The sequence below is a fragment of the Thermobia domestica genome, chromosome 17, assembly GCF_964235325.1.
Source record: "Thermobia domestica chromosome 17, izTheDome1.hap1.1, whole genome shotgun sequence".
Taxonomy (NCBI): Eukaryota; Metazoa; Arthropoda; class Insecta; order Zygentoma; family Lepismatidae; genus Thermobia; species Thermobia domestica.
This window is the reverse complement of record NC_137470.1, coordinates 149,126,225-149,153,326: the sequence shown is the minus strand read 5'-3', so window position 1 is coordinate 149,153,326 and position 27,102 is coordinate 149,126,225. Positions and strand designations below refer to the sequence as shown.

At 35.0% G+C, this 27,102-nt stretch overlaps 1 protein-coding gene across 1 annotated transcript in view; it reads left to right on the top strand.

Annotated features, from left to right (window-relative positions):
* Positions 1-27,102, top strand: part of LOC145673766 (venom allergen 5-like) — a 51,809-nt gene that overhangs the window by 16,836 nt on the left and 7,871 nt on the right. Inside the window, exon 3 of the mRNA XM_081743523.1 lies at positions 16,735-16,816. Coding sequence (XP_081599649.1) covers positions 16,735-16,816 — 82 coding nt within the window. The remainder of the gene's footprint in view (positions 1-16,734; positions 16,817-27,102) is intronic.

Sequence of the window (27,102 nt, the reverse complement as noted above, 5' to 3'; positions counted from 1 at the left end):
TCACATATACATTAAACAAATCTTACATTTCATCAATATTTATCTTTAATTACATTAATTATATTTATTTCATTATTATCCACTATATTATTATTATTACATTTTCTTATAAAAAATATCGTCGCTTATTTAATTAATCGATGAAAGGTACGATTTCAAAGAATGTAAAGGACAAACGTTGGTTACAAATAGTCAGAGCGCATTATATAATAAATAAGTTAGATGTTGCATTTAAAGGTATACATCGTAGCACTAAGATGTTATAATAAAGAAGAATCTCATTCAAGGTAGTCGTTGAATAATTAATTTTATAGAATGGATCTTATTCTTAACATAATCTTTGACAATTAAGTTTTCAACACAAATCAATCTAATATAAATAATCTTTGCTTTTAATTAATTATAAATCGAATTATAATTCCTCATATTGCTTGTATAGCGAAGTTATGAGGATTGTTTTCATTATTGATATTTACACATAAACTTTAAAATGAAAATTCACAAGAATCTATAACTAATATGGGTTTAACCTAATTTCATTGACGGTAATCATGTTACATTCGTACTTGCATATGAATCTAATAAAGTGCATTGTACCGCACAATCATGATTAGGTTCTACATTATGTTGTACATGTCTTTCATCGTGATTTTGATTTTGATATGAAGTGCCATCTCTTGATCTCCAATTACGTCTATCCACATAGTTCGCTGTATTTCTAGAATTTCGCCATACATTACGTCTATTTTTAAACCTATTTTGACTATATGGTCTAACATATGAATTGCTACGATTAATTAGGTTAGGCGGATTCCCTACATAACCTTGTCTATTTTGCTCATTTTGATTGCTAGAGTATACTCGGCTTAGGTTAGGTTTCATATCGTTCACACTTCGGATATCTAAATTCCGAACTGGCACCAAATGATCTGAATTATTCTTATTTTTACCCATTCCTGATTGTGGATTCATGGCATGGTATTGAGTTTCGTAGCATTGGACAAGCATCAATAAATGGCTGAAACTCATACACTGTGTGGAAAATAAGATCTGTTGCAATTTAAATGGAAGCAAATTTCGAATCGATGCTATTATTCTCGATTCCGATTGCAAAGGATTAACGACCTTTAATTCGTTGTAGACATTTACAACAAACTCTACAACAGATTTATGCAGTCGAGGATTGAAGTGTTGATTTCTAAGGGTGGCATCTCTATTTGCCAGCAAAAAGTCATTTTCATAATTTGCGATCAATGCCGCTTTGAATTCCTCATATGTACTAATGTGATCACGTATTGCTTTAAACCATAAGGAACAAGGTGGGAGTAATACATGGGGTATTAATTTCATATATTGTGATCGATCGATACACATTATATTGCATTCGTCTTGGAATTTCTCTAAGAAAGAAGTAGCATTCTCATTACACTTACCACTGAATTTGCTCATAGCTCGAATTTCACTCATCTTAACACTTAATTTTACCTTCTTTTTCTCATTCCTTGTTCTTGTTAAGTGATAGTTCCTATCCATGACGTGCTGTGTCGTCGCACCATCTACGTTTCGCTCATCAGTACTCTTCGGACAACTTTCTTCTAGTATAATATCCTCATCAGACCCCGGCGAAAGCGAGTTCATCTCTGGTGAGTGGGGCAACTCAAAGCGATCACTACCCAAGTTATTACGGTAAATGTTGTCTTTAGCCTGTAACGTTCTAATCTCTTCCTGAATAGTAGCTAACAACTGTGTATTTACACGTATGTTATTAGAATTGTTGCTGACCTGTATCTTCTGCTGTTTAATGGAAGATTCTATTACTTCTAAATCTTTTTTTACAGCACTAATTTCTTGGTTTTGGTGATTGTGCTTTTCTTGACAATCATCGGATATCCTTTTTAACTTTTCCTCGAACTGTGAGGATATGTCATTCACCACCTGGACAATCGTTTGTTTCGTTTCATCTGATTTCTGTTCTATCCGTTCTATCCGTCTACTTAATTCTTCATATTGCTTGTTAGCTTCGTCAAACTTCAGTTCTATCTTCTGTTCCATGGTCTTGTTAGATTCGTTAAACTTCTGTTCCATGGTCTGGTTAGATTCGTTGAACTTCTGTTCCATGGTCTTGTTAAATTCGTTGAATTTCTGTTCCATTCGTCTACTTAATTCTTCATTTCGTTTGTTAGCTTCGTCAGACTTCTGCTCTATGGTCTGCTTTATCTCGGTAGACATCTGCATTAATTGTCGCTGTAAAGCTAACAAGATTCGATCCTCCGATGTCAATCCTGGTGTTACACTAGTCTCATCGCTGTCACTATTATTTGATTCATGCTGCATTGTTACGTTGTCCATTTTCTTATAATTACTTTACCACTTCGCAATATGGTCCAGTTCGTATTCATTAACTGTAGTATAAAAGTAAATTCAACCTTACTCTTCTTCGGGAATTGAATTTACAAACTCCCGGGTGAGGTAAACCAAAATTTTTACAACGACTTATCAAAAAGATAGTCGTAAACCTGGTTCGTTTGCTGAGATAAAAATCCGAAGTGGTAGTATTTCTTTGGCATGAAAATATTAGCTTCGATATTTAAATACCATTAATCTCACCTTTTTAATAAAAATGACAACGTCTATAAACGGTGCTAAACTGGTTTATTATTTGATATAACTTATAATATCCTTTTCTTAAAACTGTTAAGTACACAAACTCACTGACTAGGTAACCATAAAACATGTCCATAGCAACAACTATCCCATAATAATCACTTACATATATTAAAAACATTCTTCTTTTGTTAATATGAAATGAACATTCTACTAAGTATAGTGCACATGTATGAGTACTTTCTGCCCAAGGTACAGGTAAATATTACTCAAACCAAAGTATTTTGTTATAACTCTGATTCTGCCTGCGAAATATGACGTGCCACGATGACTTAGTATCGAAAATTCAGTCATATACATGCATACATCTGTGCTATTATAGACCCTATGGTATAAGGCAAAAGTCTTCTGCGCCCTTGTCGAAACGGCTGGAAGGAATGGAAAGGGCTGGATTGGACAGAGTTAACGAGAGTAGGACCGCACAGGATGTACTAGCGTAATCGCGGCCATCTTGAAAATCGCCATCTTGGGTATACTTCGAAAATGTTAAATGGGAAGGGAATCGTGTGATATATCATTTAGGGGTAGGTTTTTACCGAAAATATAAACCTAATGCTATTTATGGACTAATGCCGTTTAAGAGTTATCTGCAAAAATGGAAATTGACATCCTACAAGATGTACTTAACATGATCAATCTGGTACTGGTACGTAATGCCAGACTTGTTTTTCAGACAACTTAAAGTCATCTTATAAGGGAAGATATTTGGAAAATAATGGACAAAGTAATATTTTCTTGAAGGAGATCAGCACTCTAACCTCCCTAAAAAAAAAAAAGAAGCTGGATACTAAGATGACGCTATAAGATCTGCTATTTCAGAAATTAAATAACGTTTTTCAGTCGAATGGATGTAACGAACCATTATTGCTCTTTAAATGATTTGCAATGCCCTTAAACAATGGAGTTTTCCATTCATGAGGAAGCAATCTATTGCTGTCTTGATTTACCAGATAAGACCAATTAATCCTAGCACTGATATACCCTTGCTTCTAGATAAGTTTGGTGAATTTACCGGTCGATGGATTAAGGAAAAAGATCTAACTGGATAGAAAATTATACAGTTTAGTTGGACATTTAGTATACACCGGAGATATCTGCATTCACCAAGAAGATTAGCAGAACGACTTTCGATGTGAACGTTGATGAAATAAAGATCTTACCCAAATCCTAATCATTAGAGGTTAGTTAAGCCTCAACTTACCTCAGTGTTGAATTAAGGCATGTTCAAGGGGGCTGAGGCCCCCTAGAATATATATATGTGCCCCCAGAATATCTATTCATATGCATTGAAATATTTACTTTTTCTGTTTTTTTTCGAAAATAAAAGAGCCTTATAAAAGCAAACATTTCTTTTTTTTATTTTTTAAAGGCAATTAGTTTCTTGTTTTGCCCAATCTAATTGTTTCCCAATTAGTTTCTTCTTTTGTTCTAACTAATAAGCCGCGTTGTCGTATAGGTAAAGTTGAAGTTCAATAAAAAAAAAACTTGGAAATTAGATACAGACGCGCACAAACGCTTTACAACGTTGCTTAGGGGAAAATGACAAAATGTTGGTTATTGCAACCAACCAGACAATAACAAGTCGCAAGTTATGTTGCGACAGATTCCTGCTGCTCTACTGCAATCTAGAACAGAGCGGGTTAGCCAATCGCAGCAAACATTGGTTTAATACACAGCGACATATCCAACCTCCTGGAATCCCCCCTTGCACTGTTGGGAGAAAGGGAGGAAGGCAGAAAGTCCAAAAAGAGAGTATCTCACATGGAGGTGTAATGTGAGGGTTTCCCACACTGGCTTTTAAAGAAAGGTTTCTGTGTTTTGTACTTCTTATGCATTCCGGCATTCACCTAGTGGGCCTAAAGAAATTCTTTGAAAAAAAATTGAGTTAGAATGGCCTTGCTGGAGTAAATCCGGAAGTGCTTTTTTTAAGTGTACCCCTTAAATTTTATTGCCCCCCCCTGTATAAAAGTCTGAATTCAACACTGGCTAACCTTCCGTTGCTACCGAACTTTTCCAAAATATCTTTTGAGGAAATCTATTTCAACAAAGCGTACAACTACTGGATCAGAAGAAGGACAATAAGAGAGAGAAAATAGTATTATGTTGTTGCAGAAACTGAACACATATTAAAGTTTGCTTTTTCTGTACGATTATGAGACCAAATTAAGGAAAGTGATGTCGGGGAAAAATAACGGAATTTCCCAAATGAAAGTATTAAAAAGGAGTTTTACTCTATTACAGAAAGAAATACGATCGTTCTTGATAAAACAATAAGGATGCAACCTGTTAAGGTTAAGGAAGATGGGATCCGGATATTAAGTTTAAAATCTCAAAGTGAAGAGCCACAAAATTTACGGAACATTGCAGAATTGGCTGCCGATCCATAACACACACATAGTAGAAACATAGCTTACATGATGAACAATGGCACTGACACAAACAGTTGCTGGTTTTGTGCAGAAAGAGTGCACCAAGTACGACGATCTCCAAATGATACACTGTATGCTAATAAACACTCATAAAAGTAGATTTTATAAAGAATAGTGCTACTTTTATAAAGAATAATATTTTATATGATTGCATAGTTTTGCTATATAAGGATTTATAGTAATCATCTTCCTTGAATGTTGTGTTCAATGGATCACATAACATGACTAACGTTGTGTATCCAAGAGCAGAATGATCATTGTCAGTACATTCTACAGAACTGCATTTTCCATTTCTGCAGTAAATAATTCTTAAACGAATAACGTTAGTTAAAATAAAAAGCATCCTATTTATATTTTTCGTAAAAAGCTTTCCCTAGACGATGTGCGGTACCACATGATCCAATTTCCATTTAAAGTTAGGAAATGCATCCAAGGTAGCGTCTTCCAAGGAGGCCGCAATGGCGGTAGTGTATCCTGTAAAATGCGGTCTTACCAATGTTAACTCTATCCAAGATACGGTCCCATTCCTTCCAGCAGCTTTGATATTACAAGGATGTAGATTAATTTTGCCTTATAATAGAACATGGAATATAAAGAAAATGATATTCTGAATTATTAGTGAGTAAAAGCCTGATTACTAGGATTTGGTCACGTTTCTCAAACAAGTAATATAATTGGAAGTTGAAAGAACAAAATTGATTATTTCGTTTTCTATAATGAATATCTTTTTCATATAGTTATCTTATTTGTCCTAATGAAGTGGATGTAAAAGAGAAAACAATATACATTTGAGTTGGAAATACTGTTTATTTATCATCTCGACAATTAAAACATTACTACACTAGGTTAGAACACAATATCTTCAACGTGGAACGTTAAACTTTCATTTCATTATTTTTACAATATTTTCCAAGAGTTTTTACGTTCCACGCAAATGAAATAAACTAACTTCTAAGATTTATTTAAAACGGGTAAATCATCGAATTCGTTTGCTCAAATGTAAACCATAAGTTGTTTTATGACCGAAGATATGATCCTTGATATGTCATTCTTCATAACTTAATGTCGGACTGCGGTGCTCAGTGGTAGAGCGTTCACCTCTGGTGCATGAATTCCTTGGTTCGATCCCAGCTCGTACCAAGTGAGCTTAGTGATGGACAAACAACATGCGAGTGTATTTTCTCGGGGTTCTCCCACTTTCTTCATTACACCACTTTATTCATTTCTCATAATCACCGTCTCCTTTAGTCTAGCCGGCATAACAGTGGGACTTAAAGCTTAAATCTTTCATTTCTTTCTTTTTTTTAAACTTAATGTTTCAAAGGTTGCGTATAACCAATTAATATTTTCATAAAGTATCACAAAATGAGTAAGATAAGTTAATATCTCAGACCAGCATTTATAAAGTACATGTCTCCGACCCTTCACCTGCTCAAATATCACAACACAGATTCGTTCTCAGTGGATGCATGAGCCTCATCATTGAAAATTATTTGTTTTGCGAAATGCTCATTTTCAGTCAGTCAGTCTGATAACCCAGTCAAAAATCATTTTCGCATACCATTATCAGCAGGTTTCAAATGTTCCGTAAGTTTAATTGCGGATGCATGCATATGAAGATTTTCACGCAGAATTCGATGGAGCGAAGTTGACGGCATGTTCAACTCCTGCGAACTTAGACAAATCGATTTTGTAGGACTTGCGTTAACACTGCCCTGCACGAGAGCGACGTATTGCTCTGTCCGACGAGGACGCGTCCATCCAATTAGTTGTCTGGAACTTCAACATTAGTATGCGAACTGTAGACTCATTAGGTGCTTCATTCCTTCCAAAAACCGTACGGAGTTTTCGCACTGTCTGTGTTGCACTTTCATCACTTTGGTAAAATGTCTTCACCATCAACACACGTTGCTGCATCGTAAACTTCTCCATGTCTGTAACAAACAAAAACAAAAACTGTTTAAAACAATTGAAGCTACATTATCGGAATGACAACAGATAACAACTATGGTAAGAACAGGCTTGCCAAATGCAAAACATTGTAAACACATTCAATTCAAATTCGACATCCTTTATGAAACACCTTTTATAACCCATGTCCCGATTTCAATACCATTGCTCTAATGTGTTGGTTGATGAAAAAATCCTGGGATGGGTCTCTTAGATCAAAATCCCAGTTTAATTGTTTGTTATTTGAGCTATAGAGCTAACATTCCCGTACTGCATACTATGCACCTTTTACTAAGAATTCTTCCGCATGTGTACTTATCCGCATCTGGAAGTGTCGAAATGCAGGGCTACTACATGAGTACATAGTTGAATTTAATTCAATCAATAGATAAAACTAATTTCTTTGTGCAACTTGAAAGAAAAGTAATTGCAAAATTTAGCATATTTAAGTATTAAGAAAATACTGAAGTAATTAACCCCCGTTACAAAAAGCAAAAGATGGTGTTAATTTGAATTATTTTTGTAGTGAAACGGCATTTTAAATTTTATCAAAAAAGGTAATCCTCAACAGGAATTATAATAGCCCACATCTGTAGTTTCTATACCATAAAACTTTTGCACACATCAGTTATTGTTTGTGTTTCACCAGTGGCGTACGTTGATTTTCGTCAAGGGGGATTCAATCTTCAAAGTTCATATCATTTCAGATGATTGTATACATATCTAATAGGATAAGTCCTTTTCTCATTAACATCGTGCTCAACGGGGTTTGGACCCGGAAAATTTCCCCTTCGTATGGCAATTTCCCTTCTTTCTGTATGACCGTAGTAGCAATATGGATTTGTGTGTATGACTCGCATAACAGATAAATCTAAATAGTTGTATAGACTAGTCCAGGATGTGATATCATAACAGTGGAAATAGGGAAAGACAGGTTAAAAACAATTCTTCTCACTGGAATGTTCCAACAAGGAGAGTTCACATATTTGAACATCCTTAATTACCAAATTGTGTAAGAAAAGGGATACAGTTAACCACTACTTCACCCATTAATAAGGCTTACATGTGAAATATACGTCAATTAGCCCTATATATGAATTACTGCAATTAATTTGCAAGCTTCTCACAATAGTATTATTTTATTCACTTTCCAGTAAGCTTTTAGTGAGATGGAGTTTTCTTGCAAAACTATTTAGTGGGGGAAATTCCCTCTCATCTCCCCCAGGATTTTGCACTCTTGTCTCGTTATCTTTAGCACATATTCACGAGGAAAGGGTGTGATGTCACTCAGAGATAATTCCACCAAACTTGATGTAGGAGTAGGGAATGGGAATAGAGAAGAACGTGTGGAAGCATTCGTTTTGCAGGGGTTCGAAATTAAAAATAATGGGTCCTAGAGTTCTGGAGAAGAATCAGATATTGATGAGACGGAGCCTTTGCTCGCTGTTGCGGACAATGCAGAAGTTAAATAAAGTAGAATGAAAACAGAAAAGATGAGCTGAAGAGAAAATGTGCTAATGTCCACCCTCAGTCGCACCAGGCGAATACCGGGATACTAAATCTATCAACTGCCCCGCCCTTGCCGTTACCAATTGGGTATGTATCACTAATTAGCTTCATGAAATTTTATTAAAAAATAAAAAAGTATATATACAGAAATTAAGCATGGGCGTCGCCAGAAGTTTTCTAGGGAAGGGGTCGAAATGAAGTTGATGAATTTCTTTACACTATAAGATGCTGTCAGTAAGCAAGTATTAAATGTTTGAACCCACCAATATTAACTGATTTTATTTGTGTGGGTGTTTGATATCTACGACTTGGCGCCCACCAAAATTAAAGTATTGTGTGTTTGTGAGGCGAAGTTAAATATATACTTCGGGATTAGTGATGTTTAAAACGGAAAGGACTGTGGACGGCCATAACAAAAATAACCGTTCCAATACATACAAGACTGTTCATTAACACAACTATGTTAACGCAAAAGATAAAGGAAATATTTGAATTTGACCTACTCACTACTAGAAAGCAGCAAAATGTATTGGACAGAAACAGCCTCGTAACAACTGCGTTCCAGGCTCCAAATGTAACTCACGCATGTTTCACAAACACTGCACTTTAATAGTGTGAACACAAAATGAACATGAGCGTTTCACTTCTGTTGTTAGCACCTCATGAGACAGAACGCCTTTACTGTTTACACACGCGCCTTGTTCGTAAAGTTAGCTTCCAAATTGATCTCAACAAGATTAGAAAATACCGTAGTTAACCTTAATATACATACCGTACAATGAGTTATATACTGTTTTTTTGACATAATCAAACAGTTGTTAACAGAAGCATTAAAAATATAACAGGCACACATAGTACCAGGTACTGTATTCAAAAAATAAATGTGCTAATAGATACCAACACACGTTCAGTCTGAAACAGATGAGACTGCTTTTTCAAAAATTGATTTCAATTCCCCTTAATAGAGATAAGTTGGGTAATGCAAGGGCAGTTGATTATTTAGTATCCCGGCATTCGCCTGGTGGGACTGAAGGCGGACATTGGCGCATTTCCTGTTCAGCTCATCTTTTCTGATTTCTTTCTACTTTATTTAACTTATGCATTGGCCAAAACAGCGAGCAGATGCTCCGTCTCATCAATATCTAATTGATAGGCCATACTTCTCCAGAACTCTAGGGCTCATTATTTCTGTTTTCGAACGCCTGCGAAACGAATGCTTCCTCACGTTCTTTTCTATTTCCATTCCCTACTCCTACACCAAATTTGGTTGAATTATCTCTGAGTGACATCGCGCCCTTCGCTCGTCAGTTGAAGAGATTTATCATCATTGATTTAACCAACACCCGTTAAAACTTATCTAATGATTGTTTAAGTAACAATTGTATAAAATGTTTACTGACAAATTAATGTAAATTAGTTTTCCCCTGTGATTCATGTTAACAGGGGCGGATAGGCATCATTAGGATGGCACCGGGGGCTTTTTCCCACAAGGGCCACTACTAACCTTCACAAGTAAAATTAAAATTGCTCGGTTTTCTTTCTACAGTAAGTCAACAGTATTAACAATTAACAATTAAAATTTTATATTCTTTCATCACTATATTACACTGAACTGTTCAAAGTATTACATCAAGTTCAAGGAGTACACATATTATATTACAAAATTCGCACATGTTTTAGTGTACTACTTTTTGATGCTACAAAGTCTGTCACCTTTTCACTCGAAACATTCCTTAACAAATCTATTTCAATAGACATCAACATAAGTGTTTCCAAATGTTCCTGAGACATGATACTGCTTAACCTATTTTGAGTGTATTTCAACTTTGAAAAACTTCTTTCACATGCTACCTGAGATACGAGCAAAGTCAATAGAAATTTGTAGCAAACCTGGATAAACATTACTGTGCAAATTACACCTCTGCAAAATTATAAAGCGCATTGTACAATTTTTGCAACACGTGTTACACTTGCCTTCCTTGTGAAGAAATGTATTTTCTTGTAATTCTCAATCACTTGTGCCATCAGACCGTGTGCGTGGGTTTTCTCGGGGTTCTCCCGTTTCCTCCCACTTTCTTCATTCCACCATTTCATTCATTACTCATCATCACCGTCTCCTTTAGCCTAACCGGCATAACCGTGGGACGTAAAACTTAAAGATTTCATTTCATTTCATTTCACTTGTGCCATCAGCACAATCAGTTGTTTCTTCTTGGTTGTACTCATCGTCAAGACTGACTTTCAAGAATTCCCACTTCCTTGAAAAGTTCAAGAGAAGACTTCTATAGCATCCTTGTAAACTTCTTTACTGAACTTTCTTAGGAGGTAAGTAAGTTTATCGAAAGCCGTGTCTGGAAGTTCTCTTACTTGATTTAAGTCTCTAGGGTCCAAATAATCCATAAAGAATCTTGCTTCTTGAATCTTGAAGAAATATCCGAAATTACCGTATTCAATATTGTGTTGAATGCTTCGATGCAGTACCTGGTCATCGGATCACAAGCTGCTTCAGCGTCTTCTTTAGCCTAACCGGCATAACCATGGGACGTAAAACTCAAAGATTTCATTTCATTTCACTTTTTCACAAGCAGCTTCATCTTCACATTCTTAGGGGAACATTCTTGTCCACTTCCAATGGCGAGTTGTCGACAGGTCAATAGAAACAAACAAATCACGTTTCAGTTCTGATTCTTCAAATTTATTATTGGCCCATTCTGAAAATCTTAACGCTGCATTTTTAACAGATTCAAAATCATCTCTCTGCTCTTTCAGTTGGGACCGAGTAGTCTGATCATTCGATACAACTACAAAAAAGCACCAGCACCCTGTGTTTGGAGATTTTCTGTAGAAGCTATTTGCTTTATTGTTATGTTCAGATCTATGTATAAAGCACTTTCTGGGTTCGAAAAATGGCCAAATTTTTCTCCAAAGTAGAGTGTTTTCCACCATCTTGTTTCCGCAATAACTGTAAGACGACTTTGTTGACATCTGATTTTCCAAATGTCCATTCACAGGTAATAATCTCTCATAAATATCACACAGTCATTCAGCTGAAATGACACAGAATCAATACAACTTTTTGTCAGATCACATGTAACAAGATTGAGTATATGAGGGTAACACGACACATATAACTGATCATAGGTGTTTTGAAAAATCCGAATATTGCCCATGCATGTTACTTGCGCCATCGATTGAATTCCCGGTGTGGTGGATATGCATTTTACAAATGGCAACAATTCTTTCTTTAACAACGGTTTTAACAACATACCGAAAAAAAACAGCACTGGACTGTTGAGTAGTATCCAACAGAACAGAAGACATTCAAGCTTAGAGACTTCTTTTGAAATATCTTCTCTGATAAATGTGTTTATAGCATCCAAGACATATTCACCGGATTTTTTGAAAGTTATGTGACCACCACCCTGCTTACTTCCTTGTACATGACTCAGTTTACTCTTCTGGATGGGGTGCACCTCGTTTGCGCACAGTTTTCTCCCAAAGATCTACGATAATCTGTAGTTGATTGACAGCTGATCGAAAAGCATAAAATCGTGGTTTTGCGCACAGTTTTTAAATGCGACGTTCCCAAATCTCAATATAATCATGCTTAAGCAAATCATGAAGTTGTACACAGTTTCAATACTTTAGAGAATAAGGGTAAATATCAAAGATACGAAATAAATATTCAATTCTGCTGTTCAATGCTTATTATATTCAATTCTGCTGTATGGTACATTTTTTACAACTTTAGTCCTTGAAATTTGTGTCCTACAACTTTAAGATATTTCATTCTCGAAACTTCGCTGTATGTGGAGTTTTGAAAGTACCTGTATAATTTCATGATTTGTTCCCTCCTTTGAATTTCTTCTTTCCTTTGTGGTTTCGAATCACCTTTCCGTACCGAAGCGATCTTCAAACGTGTTTCATGCTGTATTTCAAGTAACACTGATACTACCTTATGGACATCAGGTGCACTAGAATAGAACTGGCTGTTGTAGTGACGGTGGAAAGATTCTGGTCCATTTGTTGTCCTAGGTGCTGGAGATGGTTCACAAGCCCATATCACTGGAGGGTACCTGAAAAGAAAAGGCAATCATGAATACCATATCCTATCACTGTTTATTTTTTTATTTTGAAATAATATTTTGATTTCCAGAACTGCTATAAAATAGAAACTAATTTTCGGATCTCATTTCATATAATACTTTACTATTTCTGTGCGCTATTTCTATATTAATGCCTTTAATTTCTCAAATGAGAATGCTTCTAGCCTATATACTAGACTGTTTTTAATTACTTTGGCTGGAGACCCTCTACCTCCTTAATTTTGATATTTATCATTCTTTAATAGTTAAAACTAAGTTAAGTGTTTTTTTCCAGATCGGGACGGGTGTAAGCCACAGGGTTGTTATTGCCCCCAAAGTTATAAACGTCAACATAATCTGTAGAAATTAAAATTATTCACAAAGCAATCTGAGAAGAACAAAAGTTTCTGCTCTCACTAATTTAGTAAATCTATTTTAACTTACCTCCATATTGATCCTTCTCTTCCTTCACGGAAACGACGATATTTATAACCTCCCATTATTATGCATGGTGCGCCTTTCTTCGTAGTTGATATCTCGAAGTCCATACTTGTCGTCTCAGTTTCAACAGATTACAATTATTCTCAGTATCCTCCAGTATATATATTCATATCTGGTAGTTAACAAGTTCCAGAGACACAGCAAGTGGTTCCTGATTGGTTACCGCCAGCCAATCCCGTGACAGCTACCCAAAGAGAACTACAAAAACGAACTTTTAATTAACGAGTTACTGCCAAGTGAAAGTCGTTAATTAAAAGTTCATTTTTGTAGTTTTCTTTTGGAAGCTGTCACGGGATTGGCTGCCGCCAGCTGGCGGTAACCAATCAGGAACCACTTGCTGCCTCACTATGTATTCTGTTACATAAGTGAGTTAGTGTGTTTGAAGAAGCCAAGAAAGTAAGGTAGTCGGAGTTACTTAGGTAATTTAATAAATTAGTTTATTTTATTTAATCAAATGAGTCCTGTCTAGTTTTGCAAAAAAAAAACTACAAAATATATTGTACGAGGGCTATCCAGAAAGTAGATTACGTTTTCGTCTGTGTCCGCTAGGGGCGGGGCTAGCGCGGCCATCTTGGGGTCAGAGCGTTGCGCAGCTCAGTCGGCATCTAGCCGTGCTAGTGAGAGGTTCGTGCTGTGCTCCGTTAAGATACTGTGACGGTTTGAAATGTCTGCGTTAATTGAAAATCCCGCGAGCTGCGAGGTGCGTGCAGTAATAAGGTTTCTGACAGCAAAAAACTGTAAACCGATAGAAATCTATCGGCAGCTGTGTGAAGTGTATGGGGACAACATTATCACTGAAGGTGGAGTGCGACAGTGGGTCATAAGATTTAAAAATGGCCGAACCAATGTTCACGACGAAGATCGAAGTGGGAGACCCAGCAAAGTGACTGCCGAACTTGTCGAAAAAGTCGATGTTAAAGTCCGTGAAAATCGAAAGTTCACAATAACGGAACTTTCTTTGAGTTTTCCTCAAATTTCGCGAAGTTTGTTGCACGAAATCATCAGCGAAAAGCTTGGTTACCACAAGTTTTGTGCAAGATGGATTCCAAAAATCTTGACAGAGGACCACAAAAATCAGCGAATGGCTGCAGCGTTGCACTTTTTGGACGCCTACAATAAGGATGGTGACTCTTTACTCGATCGCATCGTTACTGGTGACGAAACATGGGTGAAACACGTGAACTGTGAAACGAAATTGCAATCAATGCAGTGGGGGCACACAGGTTCTCCCCAAAAACCCAAGAAATGCATGCAAACAATGTCGGCAAGGAAGATGATGGCAACTGTTGTTTGGGACAGAAAAGGTGTGATTTTGGTGGACTTCCTGGAAAGAGGCACTACAATAAACGCTCAAAGGTATTGCCAAACTCTGCAAAACCTCAGAAGAGCAATTCAAAACAAGCGCAGAGGAATGTTGAGCTCTAAGATCTTGTTGATTCACGACAACGCCCGGCCCCACACGGCAAATGTCACGCGTGAAGTTCTTGAATCTTTTCAGTGGGAGTTGTTTCCTCATCCGCCGTACAGTCCCGACCTGACACCGAGCGACTTCCACCTATTCCCAGCAATGAAGAAGTGGCTGGCTATGCAGCGTTTGATGACGACGAACAGCTGCAAGAAGAGGTAACGAAGTGGTTGAAGTCGCAGGCGGCCGAATTTTTCGACGAAGGAATTTCCAAGCTCGTACATCGCTACGATAAATGCCTTAATTTGAATGGTGACTATGTCGAAAAGTAGTATTTGTGTGTGGCTTTCATCTGTATATAATAAAATTTGTTTCCTATACTTTGTTGATTTTTTATTCCAAAACGTAATCTACTTTCTGGATAGCCCTCGTATATTAAGATCAAAGAATGAATTGGCAACGTTGCATACCATTTTGTGCGCAAAAGCATTAAAATGATTATTTGTTTTGCTTCTTAACTGCATGGAATGATAAGCTGGAAGAAAGTGTGCGCAAAAGCATTGCACCCTTCTGGATGACCTTCTCTAAATTACTTTTATGCAGAAAGTCAAATTTGGTCTGCAAAAGAATAATGGGTCCAAGAATAATATCCAAAAAGTTTCCATGATCCGTAGCTGTGTCTTCCAGTCTGTAGACTGCTTCATTTCCTTTCCTCTGTAAGTGAGTCCTCTTTTACCAATGAGTTTCAGCACTTCGACAACTCGATACATTACCTGTCTGTTCTTCTCAACTTGATACTGCCGCTGTTTTATTTATCCATGAGGAAGTAGTTTCTTAACATTATGTTCTCTGTTGTTAAATACATAAGCATCCACGCTGATCTGATGTATTTTGGAAGTTTCATATTCTCTTACTCGCTGATGTACAGAATCTTTAAGAAACGTGTTTATTCAATCTGCAGAATAAGCTGTGCACACGCTGAAAAAAATAAATACGACAATATGAAAGCCAGTCCCTGTTTGTGCCATCTGCTCTATTATAAGCAAACTCAGTATTAGAGGGTATGTTCTATTTTGGTTCATGGAGATAGAACTCGAAATCTTGAGAATAATATCCTCTTGTGGACGTAAGAAAGACTTCGTTCCTGTGTTCTCTGCTGCATCACGCTTTTCAATGTTTTCACTGACTTCGGAATCGGCATCACTAGAACTGAAGCTTTTCTGTTCATTTGCATTTTGATAGCAACAATCATAGCTCATTTTGGAAGCGCACTAACTTCCAGACTCATGGAAGTGGAATCTTCTTGTTCGTTTTCCACTCTCACAGTGACATTCGTAGCTGATGTGGTGGAAGAACTAATTTCACCATTTACGAAACTAGACTTTTCCTTTCATATTAGTGCAGTGAGAGTGACTGCCATTACACTAATATGAAAGTTGTTGCTATTTCATTGTTGATTATAAAAAGACTTGAAAGAAAATATAATTAGAAGTGTGCAATGACAGTGAGTGCCATTCCCATGTGTTTTATTTCTTGACAGAAGATTTGTTTTACATTTCTTAACCTTCTTTTGCCCTTCCAAATTCTCCTTCATGTTTTAAATCCTTTTTAAATTTTAAACAAGCCGAAGTAGGGAGAGGATACTTCCGAAAGCATTATTTGTTTCATGTAGAAGAAAATTCTACTATATATCTTTTGCTGTGAGTATTAGCCCTTTTGCTTTTCTCATTAAATATCATCACCGCTCGCAATACTGTGATGTAGAGTTTTCTTGTTCATTTTCCCCTCTGACAGTAGCATTCGTAGCAGATGAGGTAGGATCGCTAACTTCATTACTGTATTCAGTTTGCTGGCAGTCAGTAGTTGAGAGTCTTGTAGGTTTGGAGGATGATCATTTTGCAAGCATCAGCATCTGTATCTAATAACTTTGCCTTCTTTTCACGACGCCGCATCGATTTTCACGATTTAAAACCTGGTCGATTCAGTCTGAAATCTTCTTTTATGTGTTGCATCTTGAGGGCGATTCGTTGAGGGGCCGCACCGGGCGCCACCCAGTAGCCCATTGGCCCTACCCGTCCCTGCATGTTAACAGACTTGTGAGAGGTGAAATAATATTTCATGACGTGCTAATTTTAATAATCGTTGATGAATTCTGCGATTAGAGCAGAAAATTCTATGCTTGATCTTTCAGAAGTGGGATGAAGAGCTCGCTTCCATCGCACAAAGGTGGGCAGAACAATGTTCAATTGAAGAAGATGAGTGTAGAGACGTAGGTAAGTCAGAACAGTCTACTTCATAAAATTAAAGCTAAGATTCAAAAATAGACTTATCTGTATCTAACATTGAGTTGGAATAAGTTTATAGGATTAAATACTTCGAGGTAACTGGAAATTTTATTTTTCAATAGTATCAGCATTCGATTTTTTAAAATGTTCGAAATACAAACTGTAGGACGATTTTAACACTACACTGCTCGCGCGGATTACTATTGTAGTCCAGTGGGTTTCAGTTTTCTGGTATCTGAGGATTGGCAATGCTTGTGACCTTGAGCAGTCGTCTACCTTCCTCCTCCATTTCTAGAACACCATTAGTCGAGTGATAGCACCGAAAGTCAACGCACTAATGTTATACGGATTGTTATTTTCGCATGGACTACTATTGTAATCCGTGCGAGTACTGACGTGATAGTTTGTTTTCTGGCTAACGTTTTAACTGTTCTCGTTTTGAATGTATTAGTTCACATTATTCGCTCAAATATAGAGGACGATGTTGTCAAGTAGTGACTCTGAAGAAAGTGACGATTTGGAAGAAATAGAAGATGAAGAAAGGAACAGTGTTATCCAGGAAGGGCGGTTTCACGGAGAATTTTACATTGGAAAGGGCAGAATTACCAGAAGGTATATTGATCCAGTGCACCCAAGAAATACGCGAACACAGCGTCATAACATCATACCTACACTGCATAGTTATTACTCCATAGAACAACACTAAACTTGGAGTTGACATATTGGACAAATTGTGTCGCCAGTGTGATACAGTCAGGAATTCGCAAAGAAGGCCACTCACTCTCTTCTTCCACGTGTTAAACGTTGTTGGAGTAAACGCTTTCATTGTTTTCAAAGCAAATAACAATGATGCTATGATCAACCGTAGAGAATTCCTGCAATCTGTGGATATGGAACTTATCGAACCTTTTTGTGGAAGATGAAGAAACAAGAGTACCCGAAAAGGATGTTTCAGGTGCAGTAAGTGCATCTGCTCTGACCACAAGCACACTCTTTCCACTAACTCTTATGACTGAAACACCCAAAATTTTGCCTACTTTGACCTTGTTTTCAAGTGCAAAAGTCAAACTTGCAAACAATTTAACCACTTTTTTATTTTTGTAACAGCTTTTAACACTATAAATGCAAATTTCTTCTTTTATTTCAATTTTTAATCAAATATAAAATAAATAAATAAATAAACGAACATTTACAAAAAATATAGTAAATTGCATACGCATTTAAAGTTTTGGCTTCTAATTCTTTTTGTGCATTAAAAAACAAAATGTTTGCACTGAAATGTGTTCTTTATTGCTTGTGAAAACCCACAAAAATTATGTAAAAAATATCAATTGAATAACCACTAAGATATATATATTTATCAAATGGACTACAATCGTAATCCGCGCGAGCACTCATGTTTCAACAATTTCATGCGAGTACTGTAGTGTTAAAGAAACTTAATAGCATTTTTTTACGTATTCCAATCCAATACATTGTTTAAAATTGTATATATGAAATTTTAATGAGTAGACATGCAGCGGAGCAGGACGTTTGAGCGCGACAATTTGGGCGCGAGACGTTTGGGCGTAAAGCCGTATATCTAAATAAGTTAACCTATTTAAATGGGTTGTAATGTATTTCATAACTAGAACCCTGATGTCTATGTATTAAAGCCTTGAAAATAGGCACTAATATCACAAAGATAAACAAATAACTGCACAACTTAAAATTTTTAAAAAATCAGAAAGGTGAAATTTAATCCCAATTTTCTTTAGAAAGGCATCTTCAAAAACTAAATTTTCGTTACGTTATAGTATGACCTACAGTAAGCAGTCACTGAAAGTATTAGTTGGATTAAATGCTTGGTTTAGTTCTAGTAAGTTCTTGTATAACGCAGAAAGAAAAAAATATACGGGTCTAATTATTTTTTTTCTTGAATGATATATCCTAATTTCAGGAAAATAGGAGACCATGACGTGTAAGTGAAAACAGTAGTGAAATCCAACACACTTCCCATCGCAGAGTATAAAAGAGAGCCCAAAGTATAGTGGCCTGACAATACAATTCTTGAGAGTTTAGTTTCTTGGCCCAGGAAAAAATAACAATTTGAATCCCAACAGAAAGAGATCTGTCAGTGAGATTACTTCCAAGATTTATATCATAGCGTCGAGACGTCGCCCCTGTAACAATATCCATGGGTGGTTTTGCCATTGTTGAGTCACTCATGAGTATTTGCTTTCATCTTTCAATAGATGCCAATTTTATCAGCCAAGAAGTCGAGCAGCGGTCAGTCATTCAGTCTGTTACTGTGAGATAGTGTATGTCCTTATCGTGTCCTTTCAAAAATTACCGTGGGAACGGAGGTTAGTACTATTGTAACGAGTGGATTATAAATTCGGACTTCGTCAATGTACAGCACTGATAAGTGAAAAATTATTAACTCCTTTGTACGTAGATGTTTTTTTTTTTTTAATAAAACTGTAGCTGCTGCTGAATCCGGCTTCACGGTTGTCGTTGCGTATTCATATACTACAATTGCTATTACAATAAAACTAGATATACATTTAAATTTGGAATAAAATTACGTAAATCAAAACGAAATTTCATTACACCAATTTCTGGTAGAAATATTAATATTTACTATTGATAATTTCTTTCCTGATCCTTTATCACGTTGCAATTCCATTACGACCATAAGTCGTCGCATTCCATAGTAGAGAATTCCATTACGATCACCCTATAGGCCTATTTGTGCACACGATTTGCATAAATACACACAATCTAGGTACTTGGCATAGTTTGTGGGCCACAAGTGGTTACTGATATTGATGTCCTTACGAGAACATTTTGTCATACTTGTTTCGGAAGGTTTATCCCCTTACGGAAAAATAAAATATTTCGAGCAGTAGGCGTTCCTTTGCAGCTTATCGTACCCCCTGCTCACGAATACTGAAACCGCCAGTGCTAACTTTAAATTAATTTGTCCGTAGTTTTTATTAACAAATTACAAGTTTCAGCCATCCCAAGACGAGATGAAAAAAAAGTATGCTAATGATTACTGTCTGTGTTACTCTCATAAATATTGTTTCATAACATATACCCTGATTTTATATTATGATCTTTATGGTATAATGTATGGTGTGGCTAATAAAGAATAGTGTGCTTTATCTAAGATAATAGTGTATTTTTATCGTTGGAAAACATTGGGCATTTGGGATAATGGTAGTTGGGGGGATTGAGAATTCGGGTCCAACACAATATGTCAGCCTCCGGGGCCAACTAGTAGCCAATCCGGCCCTGTCTCTTGTACTAAACGAAAGAATGCTAACCGTTTCGTCAAGACGAATCTCATATATATTATGCTCTTGTGAAAGTATTAGAATTACGATTAACAAGTCATCTTGCTTTTCCTTTGCTCATTTATTACGTTGTACAGAATTGCATACATACACATGGAAAAATCATGTTGCATACTACACGCATAGAAAATTTTAATTGTATTTTTGTAATCTACTTGAATAATTTCATCTATGCATAACATGTGTTCTATATTATTAAGTATGTACACTTTCCTTATAATTATTTAGATTTAATTTCACACACCATTCTCCATTTCTTAACAGAATTTATTTATTTAATTTTATCTTTAACATTTTTTTCAAATTTAAATTAAAATTTATTTAAAAAACAAACATTTTTCGTTCAATTTCTTTTATTACCAGCAAAGAGTAATATTGAGTTTGGTTCCTATGGAACGTCATGCTTCAAACATGTTACAAGTTTTAAATGTAGATTTAATTAATAAAAGTGCTACAATCTATTTATTAAGAGACAAAATCTTATTTATGATACGAAGGAAAATAATAATTTGCTTGAATGTCTTTCGTCTTCTGAAGTTGGTATTTTTATTTCATATTTGTTTTCATTTAATGGAAATAACTTGATATTTTTCATGCAAATATAACTTTAACATTGCACTTGTTTCACTGTTTTTATTTTCAAGATCTCGTGGGAATAAAGAAATCCATTTTTTCACTTATTCGTTATATCAGAGAATGGCTTTCAAATAAATTAATGTTCTGTAAAGAGGCATCAATATCTTGTTCTTGCTAAGGTTCTCTTATGTTTCAAGGTTTACTATCGTCCTTATAAAATATGTGATGGTTCTATGTATAAATATTCTTGAAAGAAAAAGTCAAGTTTCCGGAGCATTAGACATAAATTATTATTGCCTATAATTGCCTTATTTATGTTAATAACGGCTATAGGAATCTGCAATTCAATGTCTCCCATGATATTGTTTATTTAATTCTTCCATTTTTATTCAGGTTGTTTTAATTGACTTAATTAAATTCATTGTAATTATAATTTATATTGAAGGTTTAAAACTCTTATCTGATGCACAAAAGATATCCCCATGGTTTTATATTAATATTATAGAAACGTATTTATTGAAATATTTTTTCTTAACCTTTTAGCATTTGAGGAACGATTTGCTGCTATCTTTATTTTCTCTTTGAAATGGTAGCAAGTGTACAGTCCTTAATGGCAATAAAATGCATTTAAGGGACAGCAGAATATTGAGGGGATTGGAGCACAAGATGCTCATTATTTAGAATGTAGCTGAATCATATTCAATCGGTAATAACAAAACAACGAATATATTCCTCAAAATGTTACAATAGGGATATACTTGAAAATTCATTGTTAACCTTATGATTGTTGAAAAGTAAATAATAATAAGTTCTGAACAAGGTACTACGCTTCAAAAATTATCCACTGATCAACTTTATCACAATTTCTACATTGTAATAATGACATTAAGATACACACACAATACTATCTTCGTCACATCAGATATCAGATAAAATTTCTGATGAAGACATTATAAGGCCAACACTGTAACATAAGTGACAAGTATATAGTCTTAAAACTGTAGTGCCTTGCTACGAGTCTAGTATTTTATAAAGACATATTTATTCAATATTTCTATTATATTATGATATAATTGATCTTCAGACATATATTAAACTTCCAAATTATTGTGGAATTTTATCACAAAATTTCTTAAGAGAGTACGCAAAATTTGAAGAAATCAATATTTTTTTTAAAAAATCAGTAATTATGTAATAATCTGATGTATATTGAAGTTGTATAAATACAATATTTTCTACAAAATATTCCGCATTCTACTGTAAACAATAAAATGTTTGAACTTCAATTTTTAACAAACTAGCCATCTTCTGTTCAAATTCTCTCTAAGACCTATTAATTACTGGATAATGAGTAAGATTTATAATTTTAGTAAACATTTCCGAAATTCAGCGACTACTAGTGTTGCTCGCAAAAATAGCTAGACACTAGTTTTCTTACGAAAATTTTTGAGATAATTCCCTACGTAAAAGTCTTAACTGTTCTTATTCTGCAATTATTTTCAGTTACAAGAGCCACAAGTATAAAATAAACTTTTCTTCAATATCACTCTTAGGATATAAAATGACTTTAGTACTGAATTCTTTCAAGGTACGGTATTAGTTGATTAAGGGTATCAAGATTCCGGTACATGATGCAGAAGAAAATAATCAATAGTCGCTTGTATGATTTCGTGTGGTTAATGATTATGGTTACCGCGGCTTAACCGAAAAGTATTCTGACTAACTCTTTCCATTAACCGTTAGAAGGCAAGTTTTGTGTCTATTGTCAACCCACGTTCATAAAATTTTGCGACTGTCTTCTTATCTTATGTACAAAGAATCTCCTCAGTGTGTGGTGAACTTAGGTAATGAGATTGTTTTGTTAATTTCTTGCGTACCAGTGACACCCATGTGGATGTCATAAAATACTCCGTTTCAAAACACAAGTGACATTCATTGGGATATCATGAAAACATATCCTTTATTAGAGGTCGTATTAATCCTGGAGATGATGAAAATTTTTAGCAGGGTGGATTGATTTAAATCAGTCTGATTTAAATCACGATTTAAATCAAGATTTAAATCACTTGATTTTTTTAATAAAAATCGTTGATTTAAATCGAATTCCTAAATAAATTAATTTAAAATGAAGATAAGTAAAATCCCGTTTCTGTTCTGTTATTTCGATTATGGAAGTTAATAATCATAATACAATGAGACTCAAATGTACAGTATAGTATGAAAACAAGTGTCATGCAGAGGATGATTAGGGAAAATCCCGTTTTGAACAGGTAACGGAGCAATCCTTCTTTCTTCTTTTCGTAACATTGGGTTTGGGTTTTAAAATCGTTAACTATTCCAACGGGGAAATCACCATTGACATTTAAGACGAAAATTCTTTTTTGTGCTTGTCTGTTTGTTTGTCCTCAGATAATAGGGCGTATTTAGAGGGGTCCTATCCCCTCTCCAATTTTTTTGTTAATTTTATAACTTTAGGCGAAATTTATGTATTTCATGCCGCAAGCTGGTTCTGAGTTTTTAAAAATAGGCCCCTGCCAAATATCAGTAACTTTTGTGAAAAAAAAGTGTCTTTTTGATAAACGTTGCTGTACTTTTTCCTTAATGCTTGACGTTTTAAATTATATCACCTATTTTTAGGTGATATGGTAGAATCTTAATTATTCGATTAAAAAAGTACCAATAAGGCATTTTACTTCGTTTTCTGTAAGGCTGGAGGCATTTTAGAACACGTTACATATGCTTTCACGCAGGGTTGGCTGGTTTAAACCATGCAAAAAACGAAAAATGTTTGTAAAAGTGTAAGTTTTCGTAAAATCTTCAACACACACATTAGTGGGTTATCGCATGTCACTCCCGCATATTATTCCTATTATATTCAAATTTAAATTCCCCATTCATTACTCAAAGAAATTAGCCCTATACTACAAAAGCAACTTTTTTGTAAGGTTATGAATGTTTCTTTTGTGATTTTTTTAATAGTTTGTTATTATTATGCAATTGCAATCAAAGGAAAATTCTAAATATTGTATCGTTTTAGTAATGTTTACTATTGATAATATACATCAAAATATCGTACTTTGGGGAAGGGGGTCATACAAATCCCCCGCGAGGCATTTACTGAAATCAGAAATATTTTTGGTATCTATTTATGTATAAATGGGTCAGAGCCAAAGTCGACTCAAATAATTCTTATTTTTATTCACTTTTCTTACTGATATGAAAATTACGTCGTTGTATTTCTTTAACTTGGACTAATCAAAGTCGTAGTGAACTAATTTGGACTAAATTAGTTCTGTACTCTGCAGTATTTTGAAACTGTCCATATGTAATTCTGTATAATGGTTTCAATTGTGCAACTGTTTATCTTTTTGTTCTTCTGAAATGACTCTTGACAATTAGACAATTATATTAAAAGTATGTAAAGATCAGTACAACGTATCAGGAGTCCTTCGTGAGTGAGTCGGCAGACGTATTGCATTTGTGGCCAATTAGTCCAGTTTTCAAGTTCAAATGGAGGACAATTTGTTTCGGATGTAAGAGACGAGAAACGGTTTGGACTCCGCTTTAAGCTTATGTGATCCGTTCCAGCACAACCCGGTTGTTGCATAATAACACCAAAGTGAAACAAACTTATTTTTGTTCATATGTGATATAAATGCATAGAGTAAATTATTTAATTAAAAAAAAAAACTGGTTTAAACCAAAAAACCAGGTTTAAACAACAAAAAAAAACTGATTTTTTTTGGGTTTTTTTTTTCAATAAAAACCATGGTTTTTGCCTACCTTGCAACGCCTTTCTGCGTTGAGGCATAGTGTGTGATGTGATAAATTTAAAAAGATATTTTTTGTTATGGGTATTATTATTATTATTATTATTATTATTATTATTTGGCGGATTACATTTTGTATTCAGAAGACTGAAATTTTGCACACTCGTTCAGTGCACCCCTTAATAATTTTCAGATGTTTTCAGATCTCTACGTGGAAACAGCGGGGTCCAAAGGGGCAAAAATGTTTAAAAAAGGATATTTTTAACAAAAAATAGCTTTTTCCGTGATTTTCCCGTCTCAGATGAAGACATATGAATTGTACCGTTTGAAAGGCTGTTCTATTCTGAAGAAAATTATGTACATACTATGCTCCTAGGATAAATAGGGATGTCTCAGGAAACTGTTACCTGAGATCCTGTTTTATACGGGAATCTGGGGTATTTGGGGAATATTATTTTTCACGGACTTACTTTTGCACCTACAAGATTGAAATTTTGCACATTTACTCAGTGCACCCGTCAGTATTTTTCAGATTTGTTTCAGATCTCTGTCTTAAAACAGGGGAAGGGGTCCACAGAGGTAAAATTTAAAAAAAAGACATTTTTTAACAGAAAATTCCTTTTTTCGTGATTTACCCGCCCCAGATACATGATGGAGACATTTGAAGGGTACTGTTTGAAAATTTGTTTTATTCTGAAGAGAATAATGTACAAATCATGATCTTAGAATAAATAGGGATGTCTGAGGAAATTTTTATATTAAATCCGGGTCATCTGGGGCATTGTGGGAATGTTCTTAGCTCATTGTTAAATAGTTTCCTCACTCTTACTACTCAAAAGAGAAGCTTGAAATTTTGTACACACATTTAGTACACCCCTTAGCATTTCCCAGTTGATTTTGAGATCCGTGCTGTAACACAGAGGTATTTAGAGGGGACCAAATTTAAAAAAAAAAAAGTTTTAAAAAATGCCGATTACTCTCAAAATTTCCCGCTTCAGGGACATGATAAGGAAATGTGAATGTTACCGTTTCAAAAGCTGTTCTGTTCTAAAGAGAGTGATGTATGTACCATGATCCCAGGATAAATAGGGATGTTGATGTAGCTGCTTGACTGAAAGTCTATAATTTACCTTTAAAAAGAGCCATAATTTAAAAGGGTTAAGAAACATTGTTTGGGATTGATATAGGTTAACGATTGGGGATAATTCAAAATTCAACCCCAATACTTTCACTTAAATGGCATAATTAGCATTTAATACTAATTCCTAACGCTTTATCTTCAATTCGCGACTTGTATTATACCAGGAGAAAGATTTGATTTAAATCAAAAAAATCGATTTAAATCAAAAAAATCAACAAAAATGATTTTTATTAAAAAAATCATGATTTTTTTCCACCCTGATTTTTAGTGGATGTAAGGCATGAGTTCTATTATTTCTTCTTACTGACAGGAAAGCAAAAAAGTATTATCTCCGTAGATGGCAGGCCTAAGGGAGCGTTCGATTAAGACACACATTTGTTATTTTGACGATAAACAATTAGTAAATTCGAGATCGTATTTCGAGATCGGAGAAAAAAAGAAAAAACTTTGTACTCGATCTTCGGTCAGTGTTGCCAACCTAAAGCAGTATAAAATCCCTTCAGAACATCAAAATTTCTCCTTTTCAGTCCAAATGTTCCACAATGAAAATATTTTTATTAGTAATATGAATGCTCTCCTCGCGTGCACACAATAACTATGCCCTATATAATGGTTTCAATAGTCTTTTAACAGTAAATGAAAACCTGGTATTACAACACGCACACAGGAAAATGATACCTGGAAAGCAAGGACTTAACTGTATTATTGCGTATCTGTTGCTAATATGTGTTTGTTTTATTTTTGTATTTTTGATTTATATTGTTATTATTGATATTTCATGAGTGATAGATTTTCAGTTATCATAAAATTTATGAATTATATTATAAATTGTTTTCAAATTATAACAAACAATGTTGTTATGAAATATTTTCTGTTTTACATTTCTGTAGTACGTGTTCAATAGCAACTGCACAAGTTCTAAGGAAATCTTAATCGCTTGAAACATTTTCCTCCTTGTATTCAAATTCCAACTTTAACCCTGCACGTACACACTTATTTTCTTACTCACAAAGCACATACTGGGGTTTCCCAATCATATTTCTCTAAATTATGGGGTTTCTTTCTATTTAATGAACTCATACATTTTTACACAATATCTATCAACAACGCTCCAACATTTTACTGAAAATAGCATTTCTAATGCCATTCTTGTAATTACTGTATTATTTTGAAAATAATGAGGGAAATTTATAAAATAATTCTTCCTTTAAAATACATACTGGGGTCTGCGGGACCCCAACAGCAGTAAATGTTATGACCTTTCTGACAATTATGAAACTAAACTTTGTGACACCTTGTTGTAAGTAGTATATGTAAACGGAACATTTTAGACACAACTAGAGTTTCGAAACTGTTTCCAAATCCATTTTATCAAAATGTTTTTTTTTTTTTTAAATTCACTCACAAAGTACACACTGAGGTATGCTGGAGCCCAATCAACGCAAG